The sequence below is a fragment of the Ranitomeya imitator genome, chromosome 4, assembly GCF_032444005.1.
Source record: "Ranitomeya imitator isolate aRanImi1 chromosome 4, aRanImi1.pri, whole genome shotgun sequence".
NCBI classification, from domain to species: Eukaryota; Metazoa; Chordata; class Amphibia; order Anura; family Dendrobatidae; genus Ranitomeya; species Ranitomeya imitator.
Genome location: NC_091285.1, coordinates 182,640,840 through 182,664,357, shown reverse-complemented (window position 1 = coordinate 182,664,357; position 23,518 = coordinate 182,640,840). Strand labels below are relative to the sequence as shown.

At 42.4% G+C, this 23,518-nt stretch overlaps 1 protein-coding gene across 1 annotated transcript in view; it reads right to left on the bottom strand.

Annotated features, from left to right (window-relative positions):
• The window catches only part of ARHGEF37 (Rho guanine nucleotide exchange factor 37), a 138,060-nt gene that overhangs the window by 74,902 nt on the left and 39,640 nt on the right, over positions 1-23,518 (bottom strand). Inside the window, exon 3 of the mRNA XM_069764153.1 lies at positions 3,855-4,064. Coding sequence (XP_069620254.1) covers positions 3,855-3,859 — 5 coding nt within the window. The 5' untranslated portion in view covers positions 3,860-4,064. The remainder of the gene's footprint in view (positions 1-3,854; positions 4,065-23,518) is intronic.

Sequence of the window (23,518 nt, the reverse complement as noted above, 5' to 3'; positions counted from 1 at the left end):
GGGGAGATTTAATGTGGGAAGATTTAAAAAATGTATTCAGACACAGTATGGGGAGCGAGGGGAAGAATATATGCGGATACAGTATGGGGAGCGAGAGTGATGGGATGGGTGCAGACACAGTATGGGGAATGGGGGGTGTGAGGAGGCAGTATGGAGAGTGAGGGGGTAAATATATGAGGTGACATAGTTAGCTGGGGAGATGTGAGAGGAGATGGTATGAGGAGAGAGGGGGAAATGCATGAGGAGACTATTGAGGGGAATAGTGTGAGGAGACAGTATGGGGGGAGAAATGTGTGAGTGGACACAGAATAGAGACTGATTAGTGTGTGGTGGTAGCATGGGGGACAGTGTAAGGGCACAGCCATGAGGGGAGAGTAAGCCAAGGAGGCGGGAATGTGATTAGGGGGAAACAGTATAGAGACTGGACCCTATAAGGGGGGACACTGTGTGAGAGGACGGTGTGAAGAAGGGGCCCAGTATGAAAAGTAGAGGGCAGAGTGGAGTACATGTACCATAAGAGGGATAGTGTGGGGGTAATATTCTGTGCAGAGAATATAGTGAGGGGCAATTATTTATTTAGGGGCTCAGCATAGGGCAGATAATTTTATTCAGGAGTATTATTATGACACTGCTATTATTAAAGGTATCGTGTGGGGAAGTCTGCGGAAAACCTGAGAAGATGCAAGTCTGGAGAGACGAGCTGTGGATGAAAAAGGTCATCATGGTGTCTGGACAAGATGAAGAAAAGAAAGCGAATTACTCCAATCCGAGACAACATTATGTATCAGGTACCTGGATATACACACGCGTGGTCTAAATTGTTGGTTGATGTTCCTGTGACTACATTTGCACATACTATTCAGAAATGTAAGATCCATGGGACTGTAGCCAACATCCCTGGACATGGCCGCAGGAGGAAAATTTATGACAAATCAAAGAGACGGATAATACGAATGGTAACAAAAGAGCCCAGAAAAACTTCTAAACAGATTAACGGTGAACTTCAAGCTCAAGGAACATCAGTGTCAGATCGCACCATCCGTCGTTGTATGAACCAAAGTGGACTTCATGGGAGATGACGAAGGAGGATACCATTGTTGATAAATCATAAAAAAGCCAGACTGGAATTTGCCAAACTACACGTTGACTAGCCACAAAGCTTATGGGAGAATATCCTATGGACAGATGAGACAAAAATGTAACTTTTTGGCAAGGCACATCAGCTCTATGTTCACAGAAGGAAAAATGAAACAAATCAAGAAAAGAACACTGTCCCTACTGTTAAACATGGTGGAGGCTCTGTTATGTTCTGGGGCTGCTTTGCTGCATCTGCCACAGGATATCTAGAATCTGTGCAGGGTACAATGAAATCTCATGACTATCAAGGGATTCTAGAGAGAAATGTGCTGCCCAGTGTCAGAAAACTTGGTCTCAGTCGCAGGTCATGGGACTTGCACAGGATCATGACCCAAAACACACAGCTAAAAACACCCAAGAATGGCTAAGAGGAAAACAGACTTTTATGAAGTGGCCTTCTATGAGCACTGACCTAAATCCTATTGAGCATCTTTGGAAAGAGCTGAAACATGCAGTCTGGAAAAGGCAACCTTAAAAAACGAGACAACTGGAGCAGTTTGCTCTTAAGGAGTGGGCCAAAATACCTGTCAAGAGGTGCAGAAGTCTCATTGACAGTTATAGGAATCGTTTGATTGCAGTGATTGCCTCAAAAGGTTGTGCAACAAAATATTAAGTTAAGGGTACCATCATTTCTGTCCAGGCCTATTTCATGAGTTTTATTTATTTTTTATTCTGTGGAAGCATGGTTGAAAACCAATGTATGACCTTTGTTTGTTCATTTTAGATTTTTCATCATAGATTTTTTATTTATTAAATGAATGTATAGTTATTTGCGCAAATATCCCTAGTGTCATAAAATCCCAATGTTTCAGATATATAGCCACTCAGAGCAATGCTTCAAGATCATACCAAAAAATACACCTTAATACTGGATAATGTCAGGTAATTTACCTTACTTGTGAATAGGTATCCTTAGCTATAAAGTGGCTCACTGAGTGGAGTGGCAGTTGTGATGAGAAAGAGAAAGTCGTCCGGTTATAGCGGGCTTCTGTATGAAAATCTTCCTGAGCGCTGCCCTGGTCGGTGGCAGACGCTCCACGGCTCCTGGCTCCCACGTTGCGCTAGCATGTAGTCGTGTAGTGCATACTCTCTCAGTCTGCAATTGCTTGCAGGACCTTCCGTGATGTCAGCGGTCACGTTGTATACCTGGGTCGTGTATCGGACCAATACCTTCCCCGTTTTTACTTGCGCCTCCTATTACTTATTTTGGCACACTTTTTTATTTGTTATTACTTTTGTCAGATTCAAGTGATTTCTGTGACCATTGTGGGTTTTTCTGTCATTAAATGACGGGTACTAACAATTTTGACACGTGTGTATGTTTTTTGTGACACTTACTAATTCTAATATTTTTTATTTATGTTAGGTACATTAAAGGGGTTGTACAAGTTTGTGATGAGTCTGCAGTCATTCTATGTGAAGCGAACTGCACAATATTAGGAATCTCAGGTGCCGGTGATTTGCATACATGCAGCCACATGCCAACTAGACATGCGTGGCCTCACTCAATGAAATGACTTGAGTGAGGCCGGACACGTCTAGTCGGAATGTGGCCAGAAGTATACAAATCACATATTTGTGCTGATATGACTGTCCATTGAGTGACTAGAAACTTTCATCTCAAACCTGGGAAAGCTCTTTTAATAAAATGAAACCCTGTAGCATGCCAATCCTAACAGTGGGTAATATACTTACTGTTAGGCCGGGGCACACTTGCAAGTGTGATAAGAGAAACTCACGTGAGTCTTTCGCATCAATACCCGGCACTCGGGACAGGAGTGTGGATAGAAATACGTGCAGCCGCACGCTCCTGTCCCGAGTGCTGGCGATATTGTCTGGTATTGATGAGAGTTTCTCGCATCACACTCACAAGTGTGACTTTGGCCTTAGAATTCAGCTCTGATTGCAGGCTCCATCAGGTTCACATGGCCACTTTACTCATAAGTGATTTGAACACTAAGGCTATGTTCACACGTTGCGTTTTTGCTGTGTTTTTTCCTGAAGGCAAAACCTGACACGAGAAACAAAAATAAAAAAAAGGAATATTCATTTCTTCTCTACAGCAAACGCTGCTGCAGAGAAGATATGAATGGCAGATTCAGCACCAGATGCAGGGGACAGCGCTAAACTTTAGCACTGTCTCCTGCACGGTGCGTGTGGTACCCAGTGGGCACACGGGCGGCACACGTGTGCCACACTGATGTGCCACAGAAACGCACGGGCACACGGACAATTCCGGTACCGATTTTTCCAGTACCGGAATTATCTTGACTTGTGTGACTGCCCTTAATTTAGACAGGAAGCTGCTAATTAGCGATGGGTGGGGTTATACAAGGCTCAGCATTGTGAGCTCTGCTAGATCTGCAGCAGAGAAAATTGTGATTGTATCAGTATGACAGCGTGCATACCAGCAAGTGACACATCACTGGAATCAGGGTCTCAGCCCCTACATGCTGCTCTCAGATTACATAAAAAATCTGTTGACAGATTCCCTTTGACTCCTAGGCCACTACTGTCCTGTAAGAAATCGTCTTAGAAATAATCTTATGCTCCGATTTTATAGACACAGTTCAATATTTCTATCATAGCCAGCTGCATTTTATAAGTGGACATAATTGTCATATTCTGAATCAGCAGGTTCACAACTGACAGTGTAATGTGAATAACATGCAAGTACCATACTACTTTTAATGCAAATCTTCAAGCTTGGAACTTACCACATATCCAGACAACTCGATGTCTCATCAGTGTCAGCATCAGTCACAAATACAGAATCATCATTTTTCTGTTCAGTAAATGTATTGACTTCATTTACAATATAGTCATCAGATGCAGATTCATGTCCGTCCGAAGTCAGGATTGAGGACGAAGAATCATCAAAACTTCTTTCAGTACTTGACTGTGAGCTCAGTGAAAGGGCAGGAGGGCTGTGAATGTAAAGAATGGCTTTAGAGAGTTTTATAATATTAGAAAGACATTGATTAGAAACCTTTTTGTTTTTTTCATTGATACTACAAACATTTATATATGAAATGTAACAACAAAACCCCATACAAAGTAAATGTGGGAAAGCAAGAAGAGATCCAAAGAATAGTGAAAAATTATTATTTGCATTCAAATACTGTATACTATTAAAAACATTTTAAAAAGCAAAAATGCCATTTGGGGACGCTGAGCAAAAAGGGAGGAAAAATTGATCTTTAGATAAATGTCTTATGGACGCCTGTCCATTATTAAATCGGTGGGTTTGATGTCACCAGACAATCCAAAGGTGACAACAACCCCACAAATATGAACCTCACTTGCCACGCTACAGGGCAAGTGGGAAGAGACGGGCAAAGCACTAGAATACGGCATGAGGACAGCTGAGGGTTGCAGCCCCCAGCTGTGAGTTTTGCCTGACTGGTTATCAAAAATATAGGGGAACCTACACCGTTTTTTTATTATTTATTTACAGCACAGGTGCCCTCTGATGAGTACTTCCATCACTGCTCTCATTGTTATTAGCAGCAGCAGACGTCAGCTGATGGGAGCAGTAGTCCCATCAGCTGACGCCAGTGACTGAAAGTAAACTTTATACCTTTTGACAGTGTGGGAACCACAGCTGTCTGGCAGATGGTGATGATTTTACCGATTAGAAGTGGTGTTTGCCACGCTGTCATGCATATGACAGCGTGGAAAACACTGGATGTTCGGGCCCCCCATTCAATTGAATTGGGTCCGAGTTTGGGTTCCTTGTCTGGGACTGTTCTGATACCCTAACCCAAACTTTATGTAACTAATCGGCCAAACCCACCAGACCCAAACATCTCATCTCTATACACTACCAATCAGAAATGGCAATTTTCCTTCTGTCCCTGCACTGTAAGGGCTTGTTCACATGCTGTGCTTTGGCTGCGTTTTTTCCACGCATAAAAAGTGGAAGTAATTTCTGAAATCTCATGCACCTGTTGCATATTTTTTCATTCTACATTTGACCCATCATAGCATGTTTTGTTTTAAATCTGCAGTATGTGAATTCTTTCAGCATTTTTGCTATTTTTTTACCAATTCAATTGAATAGCAAAAAAACATAAAATGCACATGTAAAAACGCACTTATTTTATGCATTCTTTTCCTGCCAAAACTCTGGATTTTGGTACAGAAAAATCTACTGCAAATACAAAACGTGTGCGCAAACCCTAATACAACGTAGAAAGAGCACTGGATAACATATACTAGGCATGTAATAGGTCTGCATTTTCTTGACATTTTATGAATAAACATTGGGTAATCAAAACCCAAAATTGTAGTGTTGCATACCAGGTTTGATGTTAGGTGCACTGGAGTAAGGTGCACCAAAATATTTAGAGCTGAATGCTTTTTAATGAATTTTGCGCACCATACAGCAGTCTCTGCCAGAAATATAACTCCAGCCACAGGCTAGAATATATTTGGAACAATTTATGCCACTTTTTTTTCTGCAAATTTTCCTTAATTTAATGGATGGTCTTTACCTCACACCTTCCAAACTCCGGCCAACTTGGCTGAGCTGGCCGGCACTGGCAACAAATGCTAAAAGTCGCAAAATAGGTGAAAACTACTTTTGATAAACCAGGGCTACAATGTAAACAACAGAGAACAATTTTGGATTATCACTTTGCTAGATCACCAAGAGGACTTTGGGAAAGAATATGGACAACTTCTGGTGAATGTATTATCCCTCAATGCATGTATCTTCGGTTAAAAATAATTTTGCCATCAAGTTTGATTAAATTTTGCCTTCTATAGCCTCTTTGCTGCAAGGCCTATTGCTAGCTGCATAATAAGTTAATTAAGACTTCATCAGTGAGCTTACTTTGGCAGAAAAGTTTATAACGTGTGTTTTCCTTCTAAGCTGCTCTGAGCTGATTTTTGTCCAGAAGCCAAGTTCAACTTTAAAACTGTAATAAATCAGCTGGGAGGAGCACAGAAGAAGGCACATAAGAGTTACAAATTCTCAGGTCAGAAAAAGATCAATGACAGATTCTCTGTTAACCTACTGTGCAGTCACGAGTATACAGTGCAACACAGAATCTGTAGAAGGCAAACTGTGCAAACGTTTAACACAATTTCAAAAATACAGTGTGTCCGTAAAGTCATGGTGCACTTTTGACCAGTCACAGGATCTATGTATAGTTTACATTTTGGCTCCCTTTCTCTGGCCCAATCATATCAGACCTGTTCGTGAGGAGCACAAGGATAACAAGAACCAATCAAACAACACAAACTCATTTAAGCTGTTGCTGAGCCCCCAGTCAGATTAACCCCTGATAAACTGAATTCTGATTAATACACTGCCAGGTCTGTGACATCATGCAACTACAAGCTTATACCAGCTGTGTGGTTTTTCCATGCCAGTCGAGATGTGGACAGTACAGAGGAAAGTTCAGTGTGTTCTGTGGCTCGCTAAATTGGTATCCGTGACCAAAGTGCTATGTGAATATCGGCGCGTTTACAATGAAGCGCCACCACATAGAAATAACATTACAAGTCTGTAGAGGCTATACAGGATAGCTACCTAAGGAGCCCTAAAAAGTCTGTACATGTGCTAAACAATTACACCTAGGCAAGACTACAGTTCATAAGATGTTAAAGAAACGTCTCTGTTTTACGGGGTACAAATTGCGGCTGTTGCACGCTATCAAACCGGCAGATAGACCAAAACGATGCACGTTTGCTACAGATATGCTCCATGAAATCGACAATGATGCAAGATTTATGCAGAAGATTGTGTTTAGCGATGAGGTGACCTTCCATATCTGTTGGCATGATCATCGCCATAACGTCCGAATATGGGCTGCTGAACATCCTCATGCCTACGTCGAGTATGAAAATATCACCCCTAAAGTGAACATATGGTTTGGCCTGATGCATGATAAGGTGATAGGCCCATTTTTTTTGCTGAGCGGTCTGTGACGGCAAACACGTATCTTGAGATGTTGGAATTGTATGCAGTGCCACAATTTCCAGAAGGTGTCATCTTTCAACAGGATGGTGCTCCTCCACACTACGCCACCATTGTTTGTGAATTTCTGGAAAGAACATTCCCCCGGTGGTAAATAGGCAGGGGTTCTGTCAAACCATGGCCACCACGATCCCCAGAGCGGATTCCCTTAGACTTTTGCTTTTGGGGTTACGTGAAGCAACATGTGTACTTTGAATGTATCAATGACATTAATCACTTAAAACAGAAAAACACAGACGTTATTCACTCTGTTACAACAGACGTCCTTACCCGTGTTTGGCAAGAACTTCACTATCATTTAGATGTGTATAGGGCAATAAATGGAGTCCACATTGAACTGCACTGAATAGGTATGAAACTGGGAGAGTCTTTTTTTTTTATTTGGAGCAGATTTTACATTTCTATTGTTTTTCTTGCTTTCCAGTGACTGATCAAAAGTGCACCATGACTTTACGGACACACTGTATTTTTAACTGAAAATGCATGCATATGGATAAAAAGGTGTCCATATCCTTTAGTTGATTATGTATTTTGATGTATTGACCTAGAGACAAGTGATCTTAAAGAAGCACTACTATCAAAATATTTATCCTCTTAATATATTGTAGTATTATATAGCACTGTACATACAATTGCTCATTTTATCTTTCTACCCAGATCATTTTTCTCTTTTCCATGATCACATGATTAACTGACTAGCTGAATCCTCCTAAGTTCTGGATAGAAACAGGAAGTCTGAAGAGGGGATGACTCATGCTGGGAAAAGAAACGTCCTGTTTCCACACAGAGCAGAGAAAAGGGAAGAATTAACTGGGTAGAAAGTGCCATATGATAGCACTATGTTGATAGGATAAAAACACTGATGGGAGTGCTTCTTTAAAAGGGTATTTTCATGTTATTAAGTTGCGTTAGTTACACTGCAAGAAAATAAGCAAGTTTAAGTTGCCTTTTCTACCTGCTGTTGTTCTCCTGGTGTGAGAGCTTTTATCTTTCATAGTGTACAGCTGGTTTCCATGCCAGAAATCAGGAAGTAAGGAGACTGTTAGGAGACTACATAGATCTAAACTGCTCAAGAGACAATTACGAATACCCCTGCAAGTAAATGTGCCTCTGTGCGATTATAAGGGAGACTAAACTCTTGATGGTTTCAGTATAAGAAAGTTTTTGCTGTTTTTTAATCAAAACAATTGCTGGATTTTACAATTATATTTACAATCCAGTCATTAGCGGTACTTTACTTATTGTGTCTATGGAAGCGATTTGCTTGCATAAATAAATAACAGTGCATCCATTATATTAAGTGTATGAAATGGGAAAGTACTGTATGTTTCTACGGAGTTATATCTGCAGCGTGCAATATGTTGTGCTTACACAGCAGGAATGTCTTTGTAACACAATGTCCTTTGTTAGTACTAACATAAAAACAAAATCCTGTTCTTAAATTTTCGAACACCTAAACAATTCTGGTTCCTGATTAGTCTAACTCTTTAGAAAGACCAAAGCAGTTCATAGATGTCATTGTGGTCAACGAATCCATGCTCTTCCGCATAAAACAAGTGTTTGTTGATGTAGCAGCAGGCATGTAACATCACAAGATTCTTATGTCAGCCCCAAGACTCCACCTGTCCCCTGTTTTATTATTTCAATGTCATTATTTATGACCTTTATGGAGTTCTTTTGCTAACGATATTTCCTAACACTATGAGAAAACAATCACGCTGATGCCTTCTTTATGTCAAACATTTTGTGGCTTTCGGTATTTTTATTCAAATGCCACACAGAAAGAGGAGTCTGACCCAAACTGTCACGACTCAGCTGTCAGGTGACTTGGGACCATGGGCTCTTCCCTGTCCCTAACCCTAGGGGTGCCCTATTCCCCAGGATACTTTTAAAGGTGAAGATGCTGGGGCCTCCACCCTTGCCTTATGTCCTGAATCAGCCCTCGATCTGTTCTCTTCCCCCACCCGGGGAAGAAGGGCGCTGTTGTGCACCACAGTACACCAACCCGAAGATCAAGGCTACACGAACAAGGGGTAACTGAAATTACCAGGCATACAAATATTCACTTACATATAACAGAGGAATACACTGGGAAATGGAGGATGGGGCAAGACCAAAGTAGGAAGGGGTAAGGGAATTATTGCAGCAGTCACAGATAACGCCTCCAAACTCCTCATATAAACACCTCTGCTCCAAGCCATGCAGCATAGCTAGCTCTGACATGGGTTTGAATTAGGACCCAGATTACAAAGGGGATAGGAGAGGTTAACCAAGCTCAGCTCAGAGCTCCGACTCTCAGAGCTCCCAACATGGCCGATTAAACCCCTGTTCTGCCAAAAGAAATTAACACCATTTAAAAAGTAGTTGAAGTGCTTCTTTTCAGCGCAGGAGTAGGAGCAATCAGACGTTGTGGTCTTCTGGCTCCTCTCTGCTGTGGTAACCCAAGCACAATGCAACACTCTGAGTTTGGGCCCTGCCTGCCCCCAGATCCAACAGCTTGTGTCCATGTCAGCCCTGCTGCCTGCCATGATTGCTCCTTTAACTCCATGTAGTTGCTAGCTCTCCATTTTTTATGACACTCATGATTGTCCAAGCCAAACATCCATAAGCCAGTAAGCGAACAGAACTTGAAATCCCACTTGGATCCATTAACTGAATATTTAGCGTCAATACCTTAAACTACGGTATTTATCAGCTCCTGCATCCAAAATACAGATCATTCTGGATCTTGGTTCCACTGGTATCAGTTCTCACACACATTGTGCACTCACTTGCTTTACAGTCCCCACTGAAGAAAAAAAGGAGATCTTGGAAATGCTGAGTGTGCGGTCTGCAAACTTCCACAGTACAAACATCACGTAATGAACACATATATAACATCACAAGAACAACACTGGGTTCTCCAGTTCGGTTTTACAAACAAAACTCAATTTGCTAACTTGACCACAAATGACAAAAAAGGGAAATCACAAAACTAACTTTTTATCTAAAATGTAAAATGCTGCAAAATAGGTTGTCGCTACAGAAATAAAATATTATTATACATTTTACATTTTTCGAGGAGTTCAAGAGAGGCCTGGATGTCTTCCTGGAGCAGAACAATATTGTATCATACAATTAGGTTCTGTAGAAGGACGTAGATCTGGGGATTTATTATGATGGAATATAGGCTGAACTGGATGGACAAATGTCTTTTTTCGGCCTTACTAACTATGTTACTATGTTACTATGTATTTTCCAAAACTGTGGCAAACAAAAATATATGTATGTAATCTGTAGCTCACCAATCCCCAAGAAAGTGTTCTTAGCCCTTGGTACTCTACAGGCAAGTTACATCACATCCAAAGCCATAATAATTTTCAAAGAACAACAATGTGGGATACTCAATAGCAAGGAGGTATTATCTAAAAGTATTGCTTTTTGGAAAAATATTGTGCCTCATCAATACACTACAACATGTGCCTGTATAGGGCAGGGGTAGACAGGACATGTGTCCAGGCGCAGATAGCGAGGTGGGAACCAAGGAGACTAGTACTATTTATGGTGAACCAGGGAGACAGATTGGTGTGGCGTACCAGATGTCAGAGCCTTCTCATCATGTCAGGCAGGGTGATGATGCCACTTAATTATGCTGCCTGTGTCGGGAGCAAAAAGATAACAGACTCGTTTAGTTCACACTCGGAGGAGCAAGGCGCAGAGTATAGAGGGCAGGAAAATAAAAGACCCCACTGAACCTCATGCCAGTGGAGTGAGTTTTAATATTTGATTTGCCACAAAGATAAAATGGTAGATATTGTTAAGTGGGGCACTGAGAAGGAATATTTTTAAAGGGTGGGTGCAAATCGGAGAATAATAGTAAATGTAGATGCAAATGGGGGAATATTGCTGAGTGGGGACATGAATGGTAGAATATTATTAATTGGGGGAATAACTGGGGCAATATTAGTAAGTTGGGGTGTAAAAGAGGGAATAGTAATAAGGAGGAGTGAGAATGGAGTAATATAAGTCAACGGTAGTGCGAATGGAGGAATATTATAAAATGGGGATGCAAATGACAGAATATTACTACCTGGGGGCATAAATGGTGGGATATTGCTGATTGTGGATGCAAATGGGAAAATATTTCTACCATTACTGTGTGGGGGACTAAAAACATATTTTAGAACAGAAGTGGCACTATCACCGTTAAGGGGAGCAAACACCACGGGAAAGCAGAATCAGCATTATTACCATATGGAAGGAGAGGAAACTACTACAGTGTGTACAAAAGATGCATTATGAATATGTACAGTCATGGACAAAAATTTTGAGAATGAGACAAATATTAATTTTTCCAAAGTCTACTGCTTCATTTTTTCTAATGGCAATTTGCATATACTCCTGAATGTCAGAGTGATCAGCTTAACAGCAATTACTGTACTTGCAAAGTCAATATTTGCCCAGAAAATGAACTATAACCCCCAAAACACATTTCAACATCACTGCAGTCCTGCCTTAAAAGGAGCAGCTAACATCGTTTTAGTGATTGATCCGTTAACCCAGGTGTGGGTGTTGATGAGGACAGGGCTGGCGATCAATCAGTCATGATTAAGTAAGAATGACATCACTGGACACTTTAAAAGGAGGCTGGTGCTTAGTATCATTGTTTCTCTTCAGTTAACCATGGTTATCTCTAAAGAAACATGTGCAGCCATCATGGCACTGCACAAAAATGGCCTAATGGGGAAGAGTATCGCAGCTACAAAGATTGCACCTCAGTCAACAATCCATGGCATCATCAAGAACTTCAAGGAGAGAGCTTCCATTGTTGTCAAAAAGGCTCCAGGGCGCCCAAGAAAGACCAGCAAGCGCCAGGACCGTATCTTAAAACTGTTTCAGCTGCGGGATTAGACTACCAGCAGTGCCGAGCTGGCTCAGGAATGGCAGCAGGCTGGTGTGAGTGCTTCTGCACGCACTCTGAGGCGGAGACTCTTTGAGCAAGGCCTGGTTTCAAGGAGGGCAGCAAAGAAGCCACTTCTCTCCAGAAAAAACATCAGGGACCGACTGATATTCTGCAAAAGGTACAGGGAGTGGACTGCTGAGGACTGGGGCAGAGTCATTTTCTCTGATGAATCCCCTTTTCGATTGTTTGGGACATCTGGAAAACAGCTTATTCGGAGAAGAAGAAGTGAGCGCTACCACCAGTCTTGTCTCATGCCAACTGTAAAGCATCCTGAAACCATTCATGTGTGGGGTTGCTTCTCAGCCAAGGGAATCGGCTCACTCACAGTCTTGCCTAAAAACACAGCCATGAATAAAGAATGGTACCAGAATGTCCTCCAAGAGCAACTTCTCCCAACCGTCCAAGAGCAGTTTGGCGCCCAACAATGCCTTTTCCAGCATGATGGAGCACCTTGCCATAAAGCAAAGGTGATAACTAAATGGCTCATGGAACAAAACATAGAGATTTTGGGTCCATGGCCTGGAAACTCCCCAGATCTTAATCCCATTGAGAACTTGTGGTCAACCAAGAGACGGGTGGACAAACAAAAAACAACAAATTCTGGCAAAATGCAAGCATTGATTATGCAAGAATGGACTACTATCAGTCAGGATTTGGTCAAGAAGTTGACTGAGAGCATGATAGGGAGAATTGCAGAGGTCTTGAAGAAGAAGGGTCAACACTGCAAATATTGACTTGCTGCATTAACTCATTCTAACTGTCAATATAACCTATTGGTACTCATAATATGATTGCAGTTATATTTCTGTATGTGATATAAACATCAGACAAACACTAATAAAAACCAGAGGGCAGCAGATCATGTGAAAATATAATTTTGGTGTCATTCTCAAAAATTTTGGCCATGACTGTAGAGGGCATAGAAGTAGCATTAATTCTGTGTGTAGGACACAAATTACAGAGAGAACATCACTGGTCAGATTTATCTGTACTAGTGATGAGCGAACGTGCTCGCCACTGCTCGTTACTCGCCCAAGTATCACTATGCTCAGTGTACTGGGCGAGCATTTCCGGGACTATTATTATGTCTCCACTCAGCATTTTTCGCAGACTTTAGAGACCCAATCACGCTGCAGGGATCGTCTGCCAGGCCATGAAATGCTGCAGCCATCTTTGTTGTGGTCGTGCAGTGATTGGCATGGCCGTACAGCATCATCCCGAGTATAAGAGACCTGGCGCCGCCCTGCTCGCCGCATTCAGCTCCGGATTCAGCGAGAGTAGGGAGTGCTGCTACCGAGGAAAGGTCAGAATCGTGGTTTTTAGAGTTAGTGTAGGTCTGTAACTCTTAAATCCACAACTCCTGAGGAACCAACCGTCCTTTTTAGGGCTAATTCGTGGGTCCCGATATTGCAGCACTAGGCAGGCAGGGCACAGCATATCCACATCAGTGCAAGGCCTGCAGGCACTGTATGTGCGTATATTGCTCCCACTGCATCCTTCCTAAAGTTACAGAACTGTCTGCTGCTTCTTTACTATAGACCTAGTCCCCTTTTTTTTTTCAAAAAAATCCCCCCCAAAAAAATACAGTGTGTTCTGTCAGACTGAGGCCTGTATAAAAATCATAGTTTGTCATGCATACGTAGCACAGTTGTGTGTGCTAGCCTTGTGCCACTGTTTTTTTTTTTTGTTGGTGTTTTAAATTCACCAAAGAAGGCCTCATATCTGTGTGGCATTGGCATTTTAGGCCGTTTTGCCACTGGTTTTGCTGTCTGTTACTCTAATTATATACAGCGCTATTTGGCATTAAAAAAAAACAAAAAACAGGCCAGATATTTGCTAGTGTGGTATTTCCGTGACAGCCCTCATATGCAATACAGACCAAAAGTTTGGATACCTTCTCATTTTAAGATTTTTCTGTATTTTCATGACTATGAAAATTGTACATTCACACTGAAGGCATCAAAACTATGAATTCAAGACTACCTCTTGAAGCTCATCAAAAGAATGCCAAGAGTGTGCAAAGCAGTCATCAAAGCAAAAGGTGGCTACTTTGAGGAACCTAGAATATAAGACATAATTTCAGTTGTTTTACACTTTTTTGTTAAGTAGATAATTCCACATGTGTTAATTCATAGTTTTGACACCTTCAGTGTGAATGTACAATTTTCATAGTCATTAAAATACTGAAAAATCTTTAAATGAGAAGGTGTGTCGAAACTTTTGATCTATACTGTACTTAAAAAAGTGTGAAACAACTGAAATTATGTCTTATATTCTAGGTTCTTCAAAGAAGCCACCTTTTGCTTTGATAACTGCTTTGCACACTCTTGGCATTCTCTTGATGAGCTTCAAAAGGTAGTCACCGGGAATGGTTTTCACTTCACAGGTGTGCCCTGTCAGGTTTAATAAGTGGGATTTCTTGCCTTATAAATGGTGTTGGGACCATCAGTTGTGTTGAGCAGAAGTCTGCTGGATACACAGCTGATAGTCCTACTGAATAGACTGTTAAGGTACCTTCACACTGAACGATATTGCTAGCGATCCATGACGTTGCAGCGTCCTGGCTAGCGAAATCGTTCAGTTAGACACGCAGCAGCGATCAGGATCCTGCTGTGATGTCGTTGGTCGCTGCAGAAAGTCCAGAACTTTATTTCGTCTCTGGATTTCCTGCAGACATCGCTGAATCGGCGTGTGTGACGCCGATTCAGCGATGTCTTCGCTGGTAACCAGGGTAAACATCGGGTTACTAAGCGCAGGGCCGCGCTTAGTAACCCGCTGTTTACCCTGGTTACCAGCGTAAAAGTTAAAAAAAACCAAACACTACATACTTACCTTCCGTGTCTGTCCCCGGCGCTGTGCTTCTCTGCACTGGCTGTGAGCGCCGGCCGGAAAGCAGAGCACAGCGGTGACGTCACTGCTCTGCTTTCCGGTCGCTGTGCTCACAGTCAGTGCAGGAAAGCACAGCGCCGGGGACAGAGCGGAAGGTAAGTATGTAGTGTTTAATTTTTTTTACTTTTACGCTGGTAACCAGGGTAAACATCGGGTTACCAAGCGCGGCCCTGCGCTTAGTAACCCGATGTTTACCCTGGTTACCAAGGGACTTCGGGATCGTTGGTCGCTGGAGAGCTGTCTGTGTGACAGCTCTCCAGCGACCAAACAGCGACGCTGCAGCGATCGGCATCGTTGTCGGTATCGCTGCAGCGTCGCTGAGTGTGAAGGTACCTTTAGAATTTGTATTATGGCAAGAAAAAAGCAGCTAAGTAAAGAAAAATGAGTGGCCATCATTACTTTAACCCCTTTACCCCTCAAGGGTAGTTTGCACGTTAATGATAGGGCCAATTTTTACAATTCTGACCACTGTCCCTTTATGAGGTTATAACTCTGGAACGCTTCAACAGATCCCGGTGATTCTGACACGGTATTCTCGTGACATATTGTACTTCTTGATAGTGGTAAAATTTCTTTGATATTACCTGCGTTTATTTGTTAAAAAACAGAAATTTGGCGATAATTTTGAAAATTTTGCAATTTTCCAATTTTGAATTTTTACACCGAACTCGGCTTCAGGAAAATGGCCGTCGAGATCGCCATCTCCGAACGCGCGGCATCTTGCGGCCATTTTCCTGAAGCCCCGGGAAGCCGAGAAGAACCATCTGCGCACGTGCGGCCTCGCAAAGATGGCCGCGCCCACCGATAAACGGCTGAATAGCGCATATCGCGCTATTTTCCTTGAAGCTGCGCAGTGGATTCGCCACTTGGACATGCGCACACCACTACTCCACCAACGGAGATCTGGGGGAGAAACAGCGCTGTCACCACGCCCATATGACCTGACAAGCGTGAGTGACAGCCCAAAACGGCGACTTTACAAAGGTATTTCGGCAGCATAGGTGGGGAATAAAGGCTCCAAAATACACTAATGTAAAACCCAGCTCTGCCCCTATTTAACGCTATTTTTAGCTCTTCTTGAAAAAACGGGGTGACAGGTTCCCTTTAAAATCACAGAGATCTGTCACACAAAATATTTAATAAGTAACATTTCCCATATGTCTACTTTACATCAGCACAATTTTGGAATCAAAATTTTTTTTTTTGTTAGGGAGTTATAAGGGTTAAAAGTTGACCAACAATTTCTCACTTTTACAACACCATTTTTTTTTTTTTTTTATGGACAACATCTCATTTGAAGTCATTTTGAGGGGTCTATATGATAGAAAATACCCAAGTGTGACACCATTCTAAAAACTGCACCCCTCAAGGTGCTCAAAACCACATTCAAGAAGTTTATTAACCCTTCAGGTGTTTCACAGGAATTTTTGGAATGTTTAAATAAGAATGAACATTTAACTTTTTTTCACAAAAAATTTACTTCAGCTCCAATTTGTTTTATTTTACCAAGGGTAACAGGAGAAAGTGGACCCCAAAAGTTGTTGTACAATTTGTCCTGAGTACGCTGATACCCCATATGTGGGGGTAAACCACTGTTTAGGCGCATGGCGGAGCTCGGAAGGGAAGGAGCGCCGTTTGACTTTTCAATGCAAAATTTACAGGAATTGAGATGGGACGCCATGTTGCATTTGGAGAGCCACTGTTGTGCCTAAACATTGAAACCCCCCACAAGTGAAACCATTTTGGAAAGTAGACCCCTAAGGATGTACCTTGACACATTTCCCAGCAAAATCCGTTTTGGTTTCTTTTTCATGTGTTTGTTGCACCGGCAAAAACGGCATGAATCTCGGAAAAAAATGTTTACAGCTGTCAACTAGGAGTTAGGAATGCTTCCAGGGGCGATCCTCATGAGGTCCCTGTGTCATTTCAGCAGTGTTTACGACATTTTCAGACGTTTTTAGACCTTAAAAGGATCCCTGGGGGGGGGGGGGGGGATCGCGGTAAAAATACTAGGGTCTCCCATAGACTTACATTGGGCTTGTTGTTCTGGCCGAGTACCGGAGTATTCCAATCTGCTCGACCTGAGCAACTAGCACCTGAGCATTTTAGTGCTCGCTCATCACTACTCTGTACATTATACACATCTACTGTATGTTCTACAAAGCACCAGGGTATATCAGGTATCTACCACTAAATCACTATAGAGTTGTAATATTAGTCTTACTATAGTAGTTTATTACCAATATGGTGGTATTGTGAGGTTATGGTCTGGTGGTATTATTGGTAATATTGGCCTTGGTATACTAGGTTTTGTAAACCATAGCAGAATAGTACATTTGATACATTATCCATAGAGTAGATAGTTAGCAATAGTCAGCTCACCCAATGCTTGATTCGCTGTATGTAATGTACTGAAATGGAAATATTGTGAAGGAAGAAGGAAAGCAGACGTCCGATGTTAAAGAAAAACTATTACAACTTTAATTTCTTGACATTAAGATGTCACATGGATCATCTCCACACGCAGTTACAGATAGCAACACCGATAAGTGCCACAGAAGCAGGGGTGCCTTCTGCTATCGTGGTTTGGAGTTGATCCAGACAAGATATTAATGTCAAGAAATAAAAGTCGCTATTGTTTTACTTGACCACTGGCTTTCCTTCCTTTAAAGACCGTTCAATTAAAGACCGTTTATACACAAAATGAAGAAAGTCACCTATAAGTCCAAGGGTTCCCTTATGTGGGTCTCATGTATATATATAATAGCATATTTAGTAAGAAGTTACATACCTAATTGAGCTAATATAAATAAATATATATATATATATATATATATATATATATATATATATATATATATATATATATATATATATCTATCTATCTATATATACTCAAAAAACCAAATCACAATAATGCGGAATCCCAGAGAAGCATATACACCAACTTAGAAAAACAGAGATCCCTAAAAAAATAACTTTTATTAATATGATTAAAAAGACTATATTTATCCACAATACATATAAAACAGTATTAAATGTACCTAATAGACCCTAGACCGAGCTACAATGCACCCTGCCTGACAGTGGAGGTTGGCACCCTACTTTACTGCGGTAGGCGCCCCCACTCCTCGGCGGCTAGCCCTTACAAGCCCTATAAGGACCTATAATCAAAGAAAGACTAATAAGCCCTGCTGAAATCTATGCTAATACCCTGCCTAACAGTGGAGGTTGGCACCCTAATTTTCTACGGTAGGCGCCCCCACTCAGCGACGGCTAACCCTAGGGTCCCTAAAAATCCCTAAAGTTCGGGATAGACAAAGTGATATGTCCCACAAACACCACTGATACCCGTAGAGGAGAAAAAACAAAAATAGAAAAAATAACCAACGCAAAAAAAGAAAAAATTAAAAAATGTCAAAAAAAATATTATATTTTATACTAGCACCTTACAATACCAGTGTAGAAAGATGCTAAGATGGAAAAAACATATACTCCAGGTACTGTATAGTAAAGATACCTTAACCCAAATATGGGTATACTGGATGCAATAATATGTCCACAAAAGAATACCCAGCACTTAGATGAGGTCCATTCTTGTTACACTACAAAAGTGCAAATGCTTGATGTAAAATAACCAATAGTGCATGTCCATAGAATATGGCACAATAACAATGACAAGAAATGGACAAAAACGAGGAAAACACCTCTAGAAGGCACACAGTCAGAACCACAACCACCACTCGGTAATAATATAGCGAGAACTCCTCAGGGTAATTATAATGAGGGAACAAGGACTCAATCGTCCTGTTAATGCAAATAGACAGTCAGATCCATGTTATAACCAATGTACTCATCTATTTGCTGAAATCTCATGGTGTGGATCCGGCTGTTGCCAAAAAAATACAGGGCTGTTATGTGTAGATGAACATCACCAGCGTCTGTCAGATAGTTCCCCAGCGATGCCCAACGCGTTTCCCCCCCATAGGGAATGGCGGGGGTTCATCAGGGGTAATGCAGTCACACATACAATGACGATGCTGTTGCGGTATAAGCCACTCACCAGGTACGCCTTTATATACACCCGAGTATCACATCATGGAGAAACCGGCAGCGTTACACACGTGGAGTGTGCCGGAAATGACGCCACTAAGGAGCCCAGAATGCACAGCGCCGCATCTTGCAAATCACAGAGAAAATAGTATAGAGGAGCGGCTGAAGATAGACTACACCAAAATGGCCGATATTACTGCGCAGACGCACTGCTAACAATAGCGCTCTGTAGGAGAAAGTTAACAGAGCCAAGCCCCCTGACGCCGGCCAGAGTAGCAGCGCATGCGCACAGCCACACAAGCATAGCAGGAGCTAGGTGTAATTGCAAACAGGATTCAATACCATGTAATATCATAACAATGGCCAGAGTAGTAGCGCAGGCGCAATAAAGACATACAGCACTATAGTGCCGGAACAAAGTGCTATTAAAAGCAGACTAGCGGTGAAGATGAATATCCCCACACGCACAGCGAGGTATATTATCATAAGACCTCCGCTGGACACAATACTATGATCAATGGTAAGTGGCTTTTTTGGACAAAAAAAAAAAAAAAGAAAGAATAAACAGAGTCAAAAAAATCACATAATATAGAAAAGGTCGAACCATACGACCATACCATTAAATAGAGTGTATAAATATACATGGCCATGAATACAAATGCAGAGACACACCACATACGACTAAATGAAACTAGCAAAGGACAACTGCTCATTAAGGCCCAGAGAACTCACAGATCTAAGTAAATATATCCACCTGGACTCACGTTGTAAAATTTTCCTATCAAAATCCCCAAGTCTAACCGTGGGAGTAATCACTTCTATGACCTTAAACGATAAACATCCAATGTCACCCCCATGTTCAGTATTGATGTGTCTCGCCAATGGTGTATCCCTATTGTGTCTGATATCACCGAGGTGTTCGCTCATACGAACCCGTAGTTCCCGTTTGGTTTTTCCAACATAATCTCTGGGACAGGAACACGTACAGAGATACACCAGGCCCACAGTTCTACAATTGGCAAACTGTCTGATGGAAAAAATCCTACCAGTGGCCGAGCTTCTGAAGGTTTTAGACACGTCAATATATTTACAAAACGAGCAATGCCCGCATTTGAAAGTGCCCGTAGATCTATTGGCAAGCCACGTACTCTGTTTCTTTGGGGGAATAAAGTGACTATGAACAATGCTGTCTTTAATAGATCTCCCCCTCCTATATGTGATTGATGGATAAATATAGTCTTTTTAATCATATTAATAAAAGTTATTTTTTAGGGATCTCTGTTTTTCTAAGTTTGTGTATATATATATATATATATATATATATATATATATATATATATATATATATATATATATATATATATATATATATATATATATATATATTCCACACAATATAAAGAAGAAGAAAAGCAGACAAGGGGAGGAGAAAGTTGAAAACCCCAAGGTATGGTTATATGCTTCTGTAAATATGAATAAAAATAAGAATATACAGTCATGACCGAAAGTCTTGGCACCCTTGAAATTGTGCCAGAAAATTAAGTATTCTTCCCAGAAAATTATTGCCATTACAAGTTTTGGTATACACAGTTTATTTCCTTTGTGTGTATTGGGACAACACAAAAACTGCTAAAAAAAAAGGCAAATTGGATATAATCCCACACAAAACCCCAACATAATTATTGGCACCCTCAGCATAACATAGTTGGCTGCAAACCCTCTGCAATCAATCGCTTCCTATAACCATCAACAAGCTTATTATACCCCTCAATTAGAATTCTGTACTGTTCTTCTTTTGCAAACTGCTCCAGGTCTCTCACATTTGAAGGGTGTCTTCTCCCAACAGCAATTTTAGTATTTTTCCACAGATGCTCAATGGGATTTAGATTCTGACTCATTGCTGGACACTTAAGAATTCTACAGCGCTTTGTTTCCATCCATTTCTCGGTGATTCTTAAAGTATTTTTGGGATCATTGTCCTGCTGGAAGACCCTTGACCTAGGACATAAACCCAGCTTGTGACCCAAAATCCGTTGGTAATCTTTAGATTTCATGATGCCTTGCATTCAGTCAAAGCAATCAGTGCCAAAGGCACCTAAACAATCCCAATACTTCTTTGAACCTCCACCATATTTGACTGTAGGTACTGTGTTTTTTTTTTGGGAGGCCTCATTCCATTTTCGATAAACAGTGGAACAATGTTCTTTATCAAAAAGCTATATCTTGGTCTTATCTGTCCACAAGATGCTTTCCCAGAAGGATTTGGGCTTACTTACAGACATTTTGGCAGACTGTGGGAGCGATTACCTCCTGTCAGTGCATCGCCGGTGGCTGGGTAGAGCGGTCACATCTCCCAATGTGACTGTTCTACACATGAAATCGTCGTAGGACACTCGTTATTAAATGAACTACGGTGGACAGGGAGTATATGTCGGTTTATTATTTTTGATTGCTTGAAAGAGACGCGGGCGTTGGGGGATTAGGTGTTTGGTGAGTATGTATATTGTATGTAATTATGTAAATGTTTTTAGTTTTTTTTTTTTTTACAAACACAGGCGCCGGATGATGGGACTATTCTCCCATCATGGGCTCATGCTGTCATTGTTATTGTGACAGCAGACATAGCCGGATGGGAGTAGTAGTCCCATCAGACGATGCTTGGGTACACACACAGACACCCGCAGACCGATGCACACAAACACCCAAAGACACACCCCACAGACAGACAGACGCACATATTCTCCGCTCCCACACACACACACTCTCTGCCCACACACTCTTCCTCCTTCTGACATCATTTCCTTTCTGCAGCATTTTTGGCACGCAAATCCGCAAACCTTTCTACACCTGCGGTTTAGCTGCGGATTTGACTGACTCAATGTAAGTCAGTCAATGGGTGCAGAAACGCTACAGGTCCGCAAAAAGAATTGACAGGCTACGGAAAATATAACGCTGCGAATCAGGATGGAATTTTCAGCAGCATGCACACACGAATTCTGTATTCCTATTGATTAACATTGCTTGAGCAATCCTTTGTGGATTTGGTGCAATTCTGTGCAGAAATAACGCTATCCCTAACTTTCGATACTTCGTAAAGATGTGTCTTTACTATTGAATAAAATAAATGAGTCTCCAGTCAAAATTTCTCCCCAATTGGCTCTCCTTTTTCTGGAAGCAGATGGCCTCCCTCAAAAAATTAACCAAGTTTCTTTACATATTTTTTCTGTCATAAAAACTTGTATTGCATCAAAGTGGAAATCGATGGACACTCTCTATTTCTGACATAATTGATATTATGTTCTCTCATAACTCCTTTGAAATGTCCTTAGCTTTAAGGAATAACTACCTAAATATAATTCTAAATGGTCAGGGGCGGATTATAATAGGGTCAATCTGGGCGGTAGCCCAGCGCCCAGTGGTTTGGGGGGGCCCTGGGCTACCGCTCAGATTGCCCGCCGGCATCAGGGCATTACTGCCCTGACTGTCGTATGGGCCCGGTGGGCAGAGGGGGCCCGCATCGGGCCCTGTCTCATCTGCTCACCGGGCCCCTACCGGCGCTGTGGCAGTTTCACCTATTGACGTGCGGGCGCGCGCCCGCACGTCAATAGTTGACAACAGCTGCCAGCCAATTGGAGCTCACACGTCGCCGGCGTCTGACGTCATTGTCAGTCGCTGGCGAGTGCGCTCTGCTGGAGGGAGCTCGCCGCTGGAGCACAGGTCAGGTGAGGATAATTCGTTTTTTGGTTTTTTGGGGGGAGTTTTGTGAACGGCAATCCGGGGGGCCCGGGCGGGCCAGAATGCTGGACACCGTCTGTGGGCAATATGCTGGACACACTGAGGCAGATTGCTGGACACACTGGGGCAGATTGCTGGACACATTGTCTGGGGGCAATATGCTGGAGTCAGACACTGGGGCAGATTGCTGGACACACTGGGGCAGATTGCTGGACACATTGTCTGGGGGCAATATGCTGGAGTCAGACACTGGGGCAGATTGCTGGACACACTGGGGGTAATATGCTGGACTGGACACACTGGGGGCAGAGATGCTGGACTGGACACACTGGGGGGCAGAGATGCTGGACACACTGGGGGGCAGAGATGCTGGACACACTGGGGGGCAGAGATGCTGGACACACTGGGGGGCAGAGATGCTGGACACACTGGGGGGCAGAGATGCTGGACACACTGGGGGGCAGAGATGCTGGACACACTGGGGGGCAGAGATGCTGGACACACTGGGGGGCAGAGATGCTGGACACACTGGGGGGCAGAGATGCTGGACACACTGGGGGGCAGAGATGCTGGACACACTGGGGGGCAGAGATGCTGGACACACTGGGGGGCAGAGATGCTGGACACACTGGGGGGCAGAGATGCTGGACACACTGGGGGGCAGAGATGCTGGACACACTGGGGGGCAGAGATGCTGGACACACTGGGGGGCAGAGATGCTGGACACACTGGGGGGCAGAGATGCTGGACACACTGGGGGGCAGAGATGCTGGACA